At 43.1% G+C, this 15950-nt stretch overlaps 1 protein-coding gene across 1 annotated transcript in view; it reads left to right on the top strand.

Annotated features, from left to right (window-relative positions):
• The window catches only part of AFF3 (ALF transcription elongation factor 3), a 330669-nt gene extending 317509 nt beyond the window's left edge, over positions 1-13160 (top strand). Inside the window, exons 16-21 of the mRNA XM_075738011.1 lie at positions 312-448; positions 2447-2518; positions 4929-5022; positions 10092-10141; positions 10272-10486; positions 12273-13160. Of these exons, the coding sequence (XP_075594126.1) occupies positions 312-448; positions 2447-2518; positions 4929-5022; positions 10092-10141; positions 10272-10486; positions 12273-12394 (690 nt within the window). The 3' untranslated portion in view covers positions 12395-13160. The remainder of the gene's footprint in view (positions 1-311; positions 449-2446; positions 2519-4928; positions 5023-10091; positions 10142-10271; positions 10487-12272) is intronic.
• The last annotated feature ends 2790 nt before the right edge of the window (positions 13161-15950 follow it).

Genomic DNA, 15950 nt, shown 5'->3' with positions numbered 1-15950 from the left:
AATTTCCAGCACTGGAAGAGCTTTGACAAAGATCTGTCAGGAATGTCCTAAGCAGAGTCGATCCTTCTTTGGACACATGAGTGTGGTCCAAATAACATTTTGTAGCCTTTTTCAGCTCTACGCTCTGTATCTTACAATTTTCACTGATGCACAGGGTTTGATGGGGTCTAGCTTTCTCATAGGAAAATTTGTGAATCTGAAGATATACCAACTTGCATCAAGTTTACAATTGACATTGAGAAAATCCCATCAAATGTAACCATATCTTGATGATTACACTATTTCTCTGTGTCCTTATTTTTTCCCTCTAGGTGGAAAAGTTTGGAAAGGCACTGAATTATGCAGAAGCAGCACTATCGTTTATTGAGTGTGGAAATGCAATGGAACAAGGCCCAATGGAATCTAAATCCCCCTATACAATGTATTCAGAAACAGTTGAACTCATCAGGTAGGAAGGGAAGAGATGACCTCAGGGGTTACTCTGTTTTGTGCAAACATGCTCATCTATATTATCGCGTAATTCCCTAGATACAGTAAAAAGGGAGAAGTGAGGCCCTCCCAAGTGCCTGGTCAGTCATATATAATATGTGTGTATTATCTGTGATTTCTATGGAAATTAAATCAGGAAACTGTGTAGAATGAAAAAAAAAAGAAAAAACCCAAACCTTTTCATATTACTTGAGTTGCAAATTTCTTCAAGAGTTTCATGGTATAAGTGCCATGCTACTCAAAAGGAAAAAATAATAATGTATAATACCAAACCATTCTCATGGAGTGGTAGTTTGCAGACTGTTACAACGTTTAGGACTGCAGGTTAATGGTTACCTGAAAGAAGATTGAACAGTGATAGAAAAATGGACACTCAGGGTCCATTTGGTGTGTATGCCAGTGGAGTCCCAAAAGCAGTCCAGCTCACACTACATTTAGTCACCTTCATGGCTCTTCAAACAGGACGGTCTCAAATTCAGTCTCACCCTCAGTCCCTATGAAGAAAGTTTGTCTCTTATCTCCTTTCCTCCTTTATAGTTGGTACTAATAGATAATATTATTGACAATGTCGGTAGAGAACACAAAGGTCAAAATCATCCCAGCAGCTGAGTGACTCTCTCTGCCAGAGAGTGAGCCTGGACACACTCGCAGAGAAAGCTGCACTGCCAGTGACCACGGCATCATTCCTCAGGACAGTCAACCACGCAGCTCTTGTCAGGACTAAGTTCATAGGAAGTAAAACATTTTAATTTTTAATCATATTCATAGTGGAGCAAAGCTTCTAAAACAACTGCATTCTTTTGGATGTAGTGTTGATGCAATGATTTTTTTTGCACGTTAATAATTCCATTGGCATTTTATTCCACTTAGGGCTGTCTTCTCATGCATTTCAGTGGACTGAGGCCAGCTTTCTAACTGGAAGGTTATTAAACAAAACCAAGTCTTTTTTTCAGTAAGAGAATAGTACACCTCATCTCTGCAATTCTTCCTTTTTTTTTTTTTTCAAAAGGCAGAAAGCTCTTTCTTTGTCTGCCCTGTCTTTTTTCATGGTAGTAAATATGTGGTCCTAAGTCTGGAAATGAATTTTGCTTGCAGATCCATAGCTTTCAATAATGTGTATAGCTGTGGTTGTGTTGTAGTGTGACTTGCTGTTGATCTCACTTGCTGCAGCTCAGAAAAATAAGTGGTTTACTAGGTATGCTTGCTGAAACAAAACATTCATACCGAATCTTTGCACAGGTATCAGCATTAAAGTTTGAAAACAAAGATAAGAAAAAACACAAGCAGCTAATTATGGGGAACAGGTATTTTTCTGGAAGCAAGCCCAGAAGTGCTATGTGTTGTCCTAACCTTGTCCATTGTTCAGGTATTCAGCTGGAAGCTGAGATTTCCAGAAACTAATTTGTGATTGCATAGCACATACACTCTTGAAACAGCAGTGCTACCTCTGTGGATGTTTAATATTTATAGAATTTGAATGTAATGTCATATGAGCAAAAATAGCTCTGAGCCACATGTTCCCCCTCTGCTCGGCTCTGCTTGGAGGAGCAAATCTGGGTAGACACGCTCAGAACTGGCAGGGTGAGGGCAGCACTAGCTTCAGGGCAGGCTGTCGCCTGCCTTCAAACGCTGTGAAAACCTTTCTGCATGAACTCTGTGTAACTGGGTCTCCACAGCAGCAGAGGTTATTTTGGTAGGACAGCAACACCTCACCAGCTAGGCTCCCGTCTGGACTGACGGATGTTCAACGGAGTTACTGCTGTTTAAAGAGTGCAGCGAGGCACTGTTATTGGCAAACTAGCTCCAAAACACAACCGGAAAAACATATGCATGTTTGGTAACTTGAGCAAATATGTATAAGGGATCAGATCAAATGACATCGGCCAGCTTAGCTCTCTGATCAGTAATATAAAGCCGTCTCAGTTAACTCACATTGGCTTTTTTCCTTTTGCTCAAGGTATGCAGTGAGACTAAAAACCCACTCAGGCCCCAACGCCACACCAGAAGACAAACAGCTGGCAGCATTATGGTTAGTAGATCAAGATTTCCTCAAAAGGCTTCTTTTCTGCAGTCAGCCAGTTCTTGAAAATCAGATGCTGGACGCAGCCAGATAAGATTATGTTGTCTATTGAAATTAAGAGAATACTTTCTGCTCCAGGAAGGTCCAGCCCTTGTATCACTGTACCAGGTCTGCATTCTGCCTCTGTAAATAAGCAATTCATACTTATTGACTGTGACAAGTCAGCTATGGTACGTCAGCATAATTAATTTTTAAATGCCTGATGGTTTGTTGTTTTTATGAGTGATGTACTTTTATACCAATAGCTCGGTAATTTCTTTTGTGACTGACATTTTAGGCTCAATAATCATAAATTATATTTACATTATATGAAGGGAGATATGGTGATGCTGATAATTAAGCCTCTTGGATTACCTTCTAAATTGAGATTTCTAGATATATATGCACGCACCTTAGATTCTATAGGATGGTTGCTGATCGCTGGTAAAATACTAAAGTGTTATTAAAATCAAATTTTAATTTAATATCTACATAGTTAATACATAAAATACCTATTACGTGGTTACTGATTCTCAGTAAGTGGACATTTACAATCAGCAAGTGTATTTTTAACATCTATTAACCATCTGTTAAAAATCGAAACGAAATGCATCTTTAGCCTCCATAAATAAGGAGTCCTAATTAAGCATTTGTATAAAAAAGAACAAAGTATTCAGAAACGCAATTTTTTTTTAAAATGCCCTTTCTTTGTCACTGGTTTGCTGTGCCGTCGGGAGGAGCACAGAATGCATTCACGGCAATTGCTTTAAAAACGCTTAGGTGGGAAAACGACTAAAGAACAGTTAAAAAAAAAAAAAGAAAAGAAAGAAAGAAAGCCATATCACGAAGGGTCGCTCAGAACTGCCAGAGCGCTTCTCTGCGTGCGGAACGGCATCCAAAATTCACGGAGCCGCTGCATCTGTTTCAGCAGAAAAGGTCAGCGCGAGGGAAAGCAGACGGTGCCTTCTCTGGGCGATGAATTGCAACCCTAACTCACCGTCTGCCAGCCGGCAGATGAGCTGACACCATTTGCATATGCGCTGTACCTGTGAAGGTGACAGAGTGAGAGTTATGGTGGCTGCGAGGCCACCGCATCCCCCGGCTGCTCCCAGAGCCCGCCGGGCTGGCTGCCAGGCAGCCGGCTCACCCGGCTCCCCTTCTCCTAAGGAGAGACTGTCCTCCAGCGGCCAAAGGCAGAAATTCACCTTCTGCCTTTAGGACAGGAGGCAAACCGGTGGAGAAACCCTGGCTGGGATTTTTTTTTTTTTCAAGAGTAATTTGCTAATTCATGGGGTTTGCTGAGGTTTGGGCAGCTCCTGGGTCTGGGGAGCACTCTGGGCTTCCAAACTCAAGCCATCTTACGGTGCTTCAGGCTGGCTCCAAGACTAAATACTGCTTTTAAAAATAAGGCCTCTGCTGCCAAAGGAAAAGCAGAACACACCAGATTTTTGCTTTGAAGGCTGTGTTAATGTGGGGCAATCCCACACTTGCTGATCAAAAAGCTTGCTAGAAAGAGTCTTGATTCAGAAAATAGACCGGTGCACCTGAAGCCGATAGTGAAGAAAAGAGTTTGTGTGTCCTGAATGCTGATCGTCAGTTATTGTGATGTATAATTATAGTTAATAGCTATTACTCTCATTTAATTACATAGCATTAAAGGTGTGCAGCACTCTGCAGACTAACGAGGAGCACGAGGGCAGACAGTTCCAGTACACCACGTTGAGTTTTTCAGCCCACTGCTGCTTTCCTCTGGGGAAGAAATCGGGGTGGTGGCCTAGGAATAGCCTCTGGGCTCCAACACAATCCCCGTTCTGGTTTCCCACAAAGGAGCTTGGTCAGTGAAATCTGTGCAGGTCCGAGGTTTCCATTTCCCAACTATCTCCAGCTGCTGGAAGAGACCAGTAGGTGTACACAAAACACACCCGGGATGACTCTAGTTCATTATACAGACTCCAGGCTGTTATAATAAAGTCCCAGGATAAGATATCCCAAAAGGCTGCCTTTGCATTTACAACAAGAAATGATAATAAAAAAATGCCTCAGTTGGGTTCCAGGCCTGTAATGACCTTTTCATGGGACAAACCTGCAGACTTCAAGCCAGAGTCAAGACTTGGGAACCCCCAACCCTGCAAATCCTTCAGGTTATGGTTTGTTTAGTACCTCACTGGTAGCATTTGTCAGTGTGACCTGTTCTGGCCATAATAACTAGTCTTGCTCATGAATCCATGGCAAAGTGTGAAGTACTGTAAACAAATGGTGATAATAACAGTAAGCAAGGTGCCATCAGCCTTCGACTTCATGTTACTTTGAGTTTAAGATAATTAATTGGGATTACTGTTCAGGGGGCACCCTTTACCTTCTGCTCTCCCTTTTGTTCTAGTTACCGCTGCCTGGCTCTTCTGTACTGGAGGATGTTTCGACTCAAGAGAGACCATGCAGTCAAGTATTCGAAAGCTCTTATTGAGTATTTCAAGGTGCAATCTTTATTACATGTTTTAAAATCAGTGTGTCATTACAGGAAATAGGGCTTCTTACTAAAACAGTAGCTGTGCTGGGATTATTCTTCTCCTGTGAAGTCAGTGGGAGTTTTACCATAGACTCCCATGGCGACATCTGATTCTCTAGTCAGTTCTTTTGTTTTCACAAGGGCCTCTCCTTGCAATATACACATCATGTCCCTTCATGAAGAATTAGAACTTTATTGTGCTAACTAACAGGTATTTTCAGATTAGTCTTGGTCAGATGTCCAGTGCTGTCCAGCTCTGTTGCGAATAGGTTTTGCAGATTCCAAACTGGAGGTGTTCAAGGCCAGGCCAGATCGGGCTTTGAGCAACCTGGTCTAGTGGAGGGTGTCCCTGCCCATGGCAGGGGGGGTTGGAACTAGATGATCTTTAAGGTCCCTTCCAACCCAAACCATTCTATGGTTCTATGATTTTGCTCCAAGTATCCCCTCCAGGATTACACTTCCCACTAGACTACCTGTGAGTTGAAGACTTTGATCTAGATCAGTCCTCAGCTGCAGGGCTTCCGCTTAGCAGCATCGATAGGTAGGACAGTGCAGTGGGACATGTTCTCACCCAAGAAACTTGCAAACAGCCCACGCTGACTTCAGTGGGAGTTGTATGAAAGCCTTGGAGGGCAACCAAATCACCTGCCACGTTCTTGACACGGCACTGGTGGTTTCCCCTTCGTGCTTTGCTTTTCCTGCTATTGCTTCTGTTTTCCACTCTCTGCCAGGTCCAAACGTTGGTTATGTGGAATAAGACAGGAAGTCATTCATAGTATTTTAGTACATTTTGACAGGCAACCTTTCTCTGGAAAGTATCTCAGGAGCAAAACCTTTCAGGTGGAGCCCACCTAGCAGTCAGTCCATCCAGCATTTGATCTACAAACACAAAATTAGCCTTCATCTTTCTAATTAAAAAATATGAACATACAAGTGCTTTAAAACAAACTGTTTTGGAGGACCCAAACAGCTGTTTGTCTTTGAACGCAGGGCTCATCTGTTGGTGGGCTTTTTTTTGCAGAGGGAGGTACCTTGAAATGAAAAACATCCATCCTTTGACGTTTTGTTAATAAAAAAATTCAAATACAAGCACGAATGCTCATGACCAGATTCTGAACACATGAAGACAGTGAAGGAAATTGACAGATCCGTTATTGTCAAACTGAAATTGAAGTCACTGTAATTGCTTCTAAAAATTTAGCAATATATAATTCAACATGTTATGTTTCTCTAACAATGACTGGATTTCAGGGGAAAGAAATATGTGCCTATTACAGCACTTTATTTTTCTTTACCAGTTCAGAGAATACCTGCATTAAGAACAGGATGGTCAGGCTCCCAACCATGTAAAATGTCTCCTACTAACAGGCAGAAACTGTTTCACAGCAAATATAAAATGGACTTATACTCTGCTATAGCCAAAATGAGCTTGGGTTTTTGCAGAGCTCCTTCTGATATAATGATAGCGTAGGTTCACGTTAGAAAATATTCTCACCTTTGAAAGTAAAAATGGGAAAAAAATCCATTTGCTATAATTTTCAGTGGAAAACAAGCCAATTCTCCACTCATTTCATATTTGGTATCTAAAAGCTTTCAAAACCAAGTGACGTGAAATGCTGACTGCATTAAGAACTTCCACATATATTATCAATCAAAGAAAGATTTTAAACCTTGTCACACACATTTGCAGAGAAAATTAGACACAGTTTTCTTTTCGAAAAGAAAAAAATTATTATTTAAATCTCCTTTTAAGTATTTTATTTCCATTATAAAAAAAATTAGCACAGCAGAGAATTGCAAAGAAGCCACAGATATTCAGGGGCCAGACACATTTGAGAGCATAAAGAAATTAGGAGACTGGGTAGCAGTAAGCAAAGTGGGATAAGAGATGGGCCCTTACAACATTACAGTCTTTAGAATCCTTACCCCCACCTTTCTGATGCAGAACTGAGAGGAAGCTGGAGTAATATACCTAAAACACGAGAAAAAAGATGTGGGAAGTTGCACAGTAAGGCAGAGGCTGACTTCTATTACAGTGGAAGTATCTTTGACTCCATTTCAATTTTCATATTTTCCTGCCTCCAACTCTGTAAGCAAATAACATGTACTCAGTTTCCATTACACCAGAAAGATGAAGGCCAGGAGCTCTGAGACAGATCAGAAATGAAAAGAGAAAAAAAAAAACCAACCTGTTCTGTAAGATGAGCACATGCCGAGGATTCCCAGGTTGGTTCTATTTAGGATGGTAAATGAGAACTTTTCATTTTTTTCCTTTCACACCTTACCTCTTCCTGAAAAAAAAAAAAAAAAAAAGCAGCCCATTGAAGAAAGAACCCCCTGTGGGACACCACATAGCTTATTTTTCATACCACTTAACAGGGACGTAGAAGGCCTGGTGTCAAAATGCAGGAAGAACGGCAGGGCACAAACAGCACTGATGGCATCACTGCTAAAATACAGCCACTGTTGGTGTGCACATGAAAGATGTGGGAACACAAGAGGCAGTTCAGAGGACACATCAAAACTGAGAAAACAAACTTTTTGAAGAGATGCTCAGGAGATGTGCCCCGCTTACTGCAGAACAGGTTAAGAGAGGATGTGATCATTGTGCATATGGAAACAGAGCTGATAATACCAGGCAACATGCAGTTTTGCTGGCATGGGACCAAAAACACCCAAAAGCTAGCACTGAAGTTAAGAAAATTCAGTCTTGAAACCCTGAAACAGAATCTGTTTTTCTAACTGGAGACCTGCATTAGAACAGGACACAGGAGAACAAGGAGTATAAATAGTGTCTTAGGATTTCTATATGACTAGCTATGTTTTTTAAAAAGAATAAGATAAAATAAACTTCAGACAATATTCACAAATGGATCTCAAGCTGCAGGGCTTCACTTGGTCTCCCGTGGTTGTCAAGAAGGGAGAGTTGTTCTCCAGCACACAATTATCTACATGTATGGTTTCAGGGGAGGATGCAAGCAGGTCACGTTCCACTGAAGAATCAGAGGCTGGCCATTGCTGAATATGAGGCTGCGGATGGGATGGTGTGTTGGTTTTGCGTGGCAAGGTTTTGGTAGCGGGGGGGGCTACAGGGGTGGCTTCTGTGAGAAGCTGCTAGAAGCTTCCCCTGTGTCTGACAGAGCCAATGCCAGCCGGCTCCAAGACGGACCCGCCGCTGGCCAAGGCCAAGCCAATCAGCGCCTCTGTGATAACATATTTAAGACAGACAAAAACAGTTAGAGAGAGCTTTTGCAGCCAGAGAGAGGAGGGAGAAGATGTAAGAACATCTGCAGACACCAAGGTCAGTGAAGAAGGAGGGGGAGGAGGTGCTCCAGGCGCCGGAGCAAGATTCCCCTGCAGCCCGTGGTGAAGACCATGGTGAAGCAGGCTGTCCCCCTGCAGCCCATGGAGGGAGGATGAGGGGGTGTAGAGATTCCACCTGCAGCCCGTGGAGGACCCCACGCCGGAGCAGGTGGAGACACCTGAAGGAGGCTGTGGCCCCGTGGGAAGCCCGCGCTGGAGCAAGTTCCTGGCAGGACCTGTGGATCCGTGGAGAGAGGAGCCCACGCCAGAGCAGGTTTGCTGACAGGACTTGTGACCCCGTGGGGGACCCACGCTGGAGCAGTTTGCTCCTGAAGGTCTGCACCCCGTGGAGGAGACTCACATTGGAGAAGGCCGTGAAGGACTGTCTCCCGTGAGAGGGACCCCACGCTGGAGCAGGGGAACAATGAGTCCTCCCCCTGAGGATGAAGAAGCGGCAGAAACACCGCGTGAGGAACTGACCGTAACCCCCACTCCCCGTCCCCCTGTGCCGCTGGGGGTGGGCGGAGGTTGAAGCCGGGAGTGAAGTTGAGCCCGGGAAGATGGGAGGGGTGGGGGGAGGTGTTTTAAGATTTTGGTTTTATTTCTCATTCCTCTGCTCTGTTTTGCTTAGTAATAAATAAGATGAATTCCCTCTCTAAGTTCGGTCTGGTTTGCTCGTGATGATAATTAGAGAATGATCTCTCCCTGTCCTTATCTCGACCCGTAAGTTTTACCTTTTCTCCCCTGTCTAATGAAAGAGGGGAGTGATAGAGCGGCTCTGGTGGGCACCTGGCCCTCAGCCAGGGTCAACCCACCACAGATGGACTAGAAAAGTTTTTCCACAGGTCAAACAGAGGTCAGAGAGGAGTTTTTCCACAAGTCAAACGGGCAGGAACCTGCCAGTAAATTCCCACCAGCTCTTGCTGATTAACTACTAGAATCATTTTAGCTATTTAGTTTCCATTATTGTGGACACCTGAATTTTTCCTGCTCTGCAAAGGTAGTCTCTCCTCAAGCAATGGAATTCTTTAGCCTAAGTACAGTATACCACTGAGAGTCTTAATGACTGCAGGTGTACAAGAGATCACACTAAATGATGTAATGTCCCCTTCTGGGGACATTCGTCAGCTAGAAAAACCACCAGTCTACAAGGGCAGTCTCTCTGGCCCTGTGAATGCTGCTGTATTCAGACGAAGGGGAACAGCTCCAAGAGGAGGAATCATGAGAGAGGTTCTTGAGTCTGGTGGTTAAAACACCCACCTGAACGGAGGGAGCCTCAGGTTCACATCCCCGTAGTCAGCCAGGCTGAGCAGACATGTGGAGTCTCGCAGGTGCTAGGGGAATGGCATTTGTCTTTGGGGGCAAGAGAGTGGGAGGAAATTCTTCTGGGTTTCTCTATCACAAGACATTGCAGCCTAAACCTCACAAAGAGTCCTAGCAGTACTTTCTTCTGACCTCCCAGGATTTCTGTGAAAAGTTTCAGTTTCAACTAACATGTTTTCCTAATCAGTTCCCATCCCAGGGTGTTTAATAGACTGTGATTTGAGTCTGTGCTGCAGCGCTGCTTCATCACAGCACCAGACTAGGCTGAGTGGGTTTATTGCATCATGAGACTTGAATGCTATCTGCACAATTTTTTTTCTTTACATTTCTTTTTTTTCATACTGTTTAATATTCTTCATTTCATAGTCCTATATAAATTATATGCATTGTGAATTATTTTTTCCTCTATAGAATTCATCAAAAGCTGCCCAGAACCCATCTCCTTGGGGTGCCAGTGGAAAGTAAGTTGCACAGAAACTTATATCAGATTAGCAGTCAGAAACTGTCTTTTCTTACCTGCAATATGTTCTAATATTCTCATGTTTTTAATCCCAACACCTTTTAAGTAACTGTATTAACATCTGTTTCCAGGAGCACAGGAACTCCATCACCCATGTCCCCTAGCCCTTCTCCAGTCAGCTCTGTAGGATCCCAGGGGAGCACAGGGGCCCCTTCCCCATCTCCCATCATCAGCATCCCGCAGCGCATTCATCAGATGGCCGCCAACCACGTCAGCATCACAAACAGCATCCTGCACAGCTATGACTACTGGGAGATGGCTGACAACCTGGCCAAGGAAAACAGAGGTGAGTGAGTCAAGGCAATAGGCTATTCTAGAAGACTGTCACATGATTTTGATCAGGAAAATAACTATTTTGATAGGAATCCTCTCTGCAAAGTAGAACTGCAGAGGTGATTTTTTTTTCAGTCTGTTCCAAAACGGCCCGAAAAGGCAATTTTGATAGCTGTTGCACTCAGAAGCATCTGATTTTTTTTCTTTATTTGCCTGGTCAGGACTGGTGACAAACAGGTCACAGACATAGAATCATAGAATCATAGAATGGTTTGGATTGGAAGGGACCTCAAAGATCATCTAGTTCCAATCCCCCTGCCATGGGCAGGGACACCCTCCACTAGACCAGGTTGCCCAAAGCCCCATCCAACCTGGCCTTGAGCACTTCCAGGGAGGGGGCATCCACAGCTTTTCTGGGCAACCTGTTCCAGTGTCTCACCACCCTCACAGGGAAGAATTTCTTCCTGATTTCTAATCTAAATGTACCCTCTTTCAGTTTAAAGCCATTACCCCTTGTCCTGTCACTACTTGCCCTTGTAAACAGTCCCTCCCCATCTTTCCTGTAGGCCCCTTTAGGTACTGGAAGGCTACTATAAGATCTCCCCGAAGCCTTCTCTCCTCCAGGCTGAACAATCCCAACTCTCTCAGCCTGTCCTCATAGGAGAGGTGCTCCAGCCCTCTGATCAGCTTCATGACTGTCCTCTGGACCCGTTCCAACAAAAAGTTGTGGGTAGCATTCACTGCCATCTGTGTCATTCTGGAGAGAAGGGTTTGTGGGAGGCAAGGCAGCTTCCTGCCCCCCAAAGTCGTGGAGCTGGACGGAATGCATTTAGCTAGACCATGTCAAAAATCAGGAGCACACTTCCTCTCTGCAGAAGGAATGAACAACCCCTAGCCCTGCCCCCGTCCGAGCAGACACAGAGGGGAACGAGGTGCCTTGCTCTGTCTTCAGAGCAAACTTAGCTGAACTGGTTTCCATGAGCAGGTGTCCCAGCATCTGATTTGGTGATAAAGTATTCCCTGGTTTTCAGGCTAATTTGTGTATTTAAGGCTGGGGCATGGGCAGGATTCAAATCAAAATGAGGATGCCTATGTGTTGGTGTGTATATATGAGTTGGGGGGCTAATCTCCCATTGCAGTTGATGGAGCTTTGTTCAATACAAACAGCAGAGCCCAGAGAGCTGTTCCATACACCCAGAAGGGGAGACGGGTACAATTCAGTTGTCTAAGCATAGCTGCCAAATGCCATTTGAGGTATGCTTACCTACACTGCCACTCCAGAAGTCTCCTGTACGTCCTGTATTAGGTCTGCCAGTCCAGGCTATATGTATCCACTGCCTGAGAGCATCTCAAAAGGGCACTATGTGCCTCTAAGTAGGTAACTGAATTAAGTTAGGCTTTGACCATGTTGTACTGGCCTCTATTTCTCTGTTGTGGTAGCTTAAATATCTAGCATATGTATAGATAGACACTGGTGTGTAGACTTTTTGATTTAGTTGTCCTTAATCTCAAAATAAATCTTGCCCAGCAGCTGTTTGCTTTATCAAGACTCAATGGAAATTAATGAAAAGCAAAGCCGAAGAACTCACTGTTTTGTTCTTGAAAATGAAAATTGTTGTGCATCAGTCTGTAACATCATGAACCACAGGGCTTTAAAATTAATCTCACCAGCACTAAACTTTCATTCCCATGAAATGTTCAGCTTGACTCAATTTGCAAGAGAATAAAATCTATTAAAGGGTGACAAGTAGCAAATACAGCTTCACTCTTCTGATGCCAAATCTTTTTTTCCCCTGTAGATTTTTTTAACGACTTGGATGCATTGATGGGACCTATCACCTTGCACAGCAGTATGGAGCATTTAGTTCAGTACACTCAACAAGGACTTCACTGGGTGCGGAATAGTGCTCACTTGTCATAATGACTGTGTGCCATTCACATGGACAGTATACCTTTCATGGATAATTCAGTTATTCTGGACACTGTGCTACAGAAGTAGTCAACCACAGCATTGATCCAAACAAAGGTGAATATGTCTTCAATACTGAGCAAAATTTTTTCTGAGTGTAGACATGTATGTCTGCATACATACAATATACAATTATGTCTCTTCAGAATGAATTGTTCTGTACCACTCTCCAAACATTTTCATACACTAGAAATATTAGAAAGAACTGATCTTAATGCACAAAACATACCCTTTCTATTCTTGTGCTGAAAAACTCAGAAACCAAAATCTCATGGGTTGATTGAACCAAGTGCAATAAGCACAGATCCCTGTTCAGGAAAGTTCTCGATAGATTCTTAACTTTAAGCTTGTTCTGAAATCCTGTTGACTTCAGCAGAGCTTAAGCATATACACAAGGGCTTTCCTGAACTGGAATGAATGAGGGCAAATCACAGACATGGAGAACTTTTACTGCGAGCATGGAAACGTCACAGAAGTTTCAATATTAATGTGCCATCTCGCTGTTACTTCCCCATTGGGGCACACAGAGGAGTTGTGTAGTCCACATTAAGTTGGAGAAAGACGGCATTCCTTCATGTGCAATAAGTTTCAACAAATTGCATGCATTTCTTTATCTCCTGGCTTTTTAAATAACTATCTCTTGTTCAGCTCCTCACCAACAGTCTAACCTACGGTATCAAGCAAAAAGCCTGAAAACAGATATGCTGATAGCAAGAACTTAAAAGAGATGGTGGAAAATTGCATTCTGTTACTGACAGTACATAGATAAATGAAAAAATATGGCAAACTGCAATCCACTTAGTAAAGAAAATGTGTTAATTTCAGCTGTGTACACACAGAGAGACAGAGAGATACCTGTAACAGTTGTTGGCTTTGCATGGGAAGGCTTCATCCCACAGATTTTGACTTCCATATCTTTCTCATCTAGCAGAAGCTTGCAGCATTTTCTTCCAGTGTGTATGGGAGCATTACATGCAATTTCCTTTATCTGGGAAGCTGAGTTTGCTGCTCATCAGGCTAAGAACTGTCTCCTGTCATAATCCTCTCACTCTTCATGCATAATCCTCAACTAGGCTTTAACGTTTCTTGATTTACAGGGTGTTTTCAGTTCCTGTTGACAGGCTGTGTTTTTCATGCCAGAAGAATTAATCCCACAATAATTGGAGTTTAATTTGGGTCAGCTGAGGTCATATCAACTGTGCTTGCATTCAGTGCATTTTTGTTCATTTTCAGTGGTTTTCACACATTTAGTTTTCTTTTCCTGTATTGGAAATAAAATTTTTTTGCAATCAGATTTGCAGCCTTCACCCAAGTCAGCAGCTCTGGTGACTTTCAGTGGACTATTCTTGTCCGAGCCACTGGTTGGACCCTTTGATTGTTGTTTTCTAATCTAATTTATATATATATTAAGGAAATGTGAGTACAAAAGACTCTTTCAATAGAAGATACAAGTAGAAGTAGCCACTGATATCGATGGTTGATTGACTGGTCCTTGCTGCCTTTTTTTCATTCCCCCATTTTTGAAGAGCTGCATTTTGACAAAAAGATACCAAACACTGCGGCATGTTTTCTCACTAAAACATCTTTGATAACACAGGCCGAATGTACTCCGTGGTAAAGAGCAGGCTTGAAAGCACACTGAGCCCCACATACCTGCATTTTTTGGTTGAAGCTTCTTACCACAACTCCAGCTATTGCTCACAGCATTCATCTTGTTCTTCGAAGCAGCTTGGTGGGAGCTACCGAGGGACTGCTCAGCCCCAAGCCATCCTGGGCCAATATTTATGTGCCTGGTGGTGCTCAAATACTTCCCCCTCACCAAGAGAAATCCTGACCTCAGGCTGTGGTCACCTCTTAGCATAGGCTTGAGTGTTACAGTGTGGCTGGCTTTGAGAGTGAGCACGGACCTGCCTTTAAATGACAAAATACACACCCTCCAAGCCCTCCCTTCACTCTTAAATCTGTGTGTTCCCCACCCCAGAAGGAACACTGTTTGTTTGGTCACACATATAGTGGAGAACTTGATCGGTGCCTTTCTGTTTATTACTTGTCTGATCTTTGGCTGTGGAAGACTGCCATGATTTACTAGCCTAGTAGCAACCGATTCTGTCAGCTGCTTCAATATGAAGGTACTATGGGATTTCTCCTCAGATCAGGAAAGTGAAATTCCAATCAGATTAGCTTCTGTTTTCCTTGATGGTGCCTACGATGTTTATCTTCCAATAAGTTTGCGGGTTTGGGAGTCCTTACTGCTATTTGATGTTGAGAAATTTTAGAAGTGACATATATTACTTGCCTTAAATGGAGTTTAGTTTCATTGCACATGTGGCATTTGAGTTTCAAGTATGGAACTTTGAAGCATGTTTATTTTACTAAGATTGGGATATTTTTCTTAATCACAATGAACTCTTTGTATGGATGTAATATGTCAAGAAACTTCAAAGAAATGCAAGAACTAATGCTGTCGTAACATTTCCAAGTACTAAGGATTTCTTGTAGATGATTGTCCTTTTTTGTACAACATTCTTATATTGAATTATTCCAGCTAAAATACCCATTGCTTCCATGGAAAACCCCACTGGTTTTCAGTTTTTGTGCTGGCATCATCTGTGTTGTCTTATGAGCACACTGAGCCTTAACTGCTGGTGGTGTAACAGGATGAAATTGCAGCCATTTAAACCAACTGGATATATAAATGGATTAGAGGGTTCGGCCTTCTCTTCACAGGGTTTCTTCCAGCTGTACTATTTTGGTGAGGTTATTTAGTGTCTTCTGTGCAGACTGTTTGCTGTATATGGTTGCTGCCGTTTAGGTGACTGAATGTGGCATGGTGACAACAAATACTTCATCTTCTTAGGGCCTGGTCTGGAAAAGTGCATGTGGCTTTTAGGTCTGGTCCAGTTAAGCATATGCTCCACGTTAAGACCCTGAATAGTCTTAGGCACTTCACCATGAGTCGAAGGTGCTCTGTGTGTTCTGGATGGGACCAGTGCAGACTGTCCTTCTTTGGAGTTCCATGAAAGACGCTTGTTTTATTTAAGATGATGTAAAAGTCCAGGAACATGCAGGCTTCTTTATGCCACAGCAGAGTTAAGGTTCATTTTGTGAAAGTTAGAAGTCATTCTGTGCAAATCCAGAAGGATTGTGCCTGGAGGGAGAGGTTTGCTTACAAACAGAGGCTTCTGAATCAGTCAGGGTTGGTAAAGCAATGGGAATGAATTCAAAGGAACTGTGTAATGCAGGTGGATGCAACAAATGCAGAGCAGCCTATAGGATCCTCACAGACAGCAAGATCATACAGACCCCTTGGCCTTAATCCTTTATAGTATTCCATGGTGGCATGAATGACAGGTAAGAACAAAGCATTTGCAGAGGTTCAAGTGTGGCCAAAAGCCAAGCATAGTCCTCCCTGTTGCATGGCAGGACACCCCAACCCCTTGTTTCCCTGTTTCTTTTATCCAAATATCACAGGGCTCCAAAGGAAGAGATTATAGTGTACAGAGGACCT

Source organism: Balearica regulorum, chromosome 1 (genome assembly GCF_011004875.1).
Source record: "Balearica regulorum gibbericeps isolate bBalReg1 chromosome 1, bBalReg1.pri, whole genome shotgun sequence".
Lineage (NCBI taxonomy): Eukaryota > Metazoa > Chordata > Aves > Gruiformes > Gruidae > Balearica > Balearica regulorum.
This window is presented reverse-complemented; position numbering and strand designations above follow the sequence as displayed.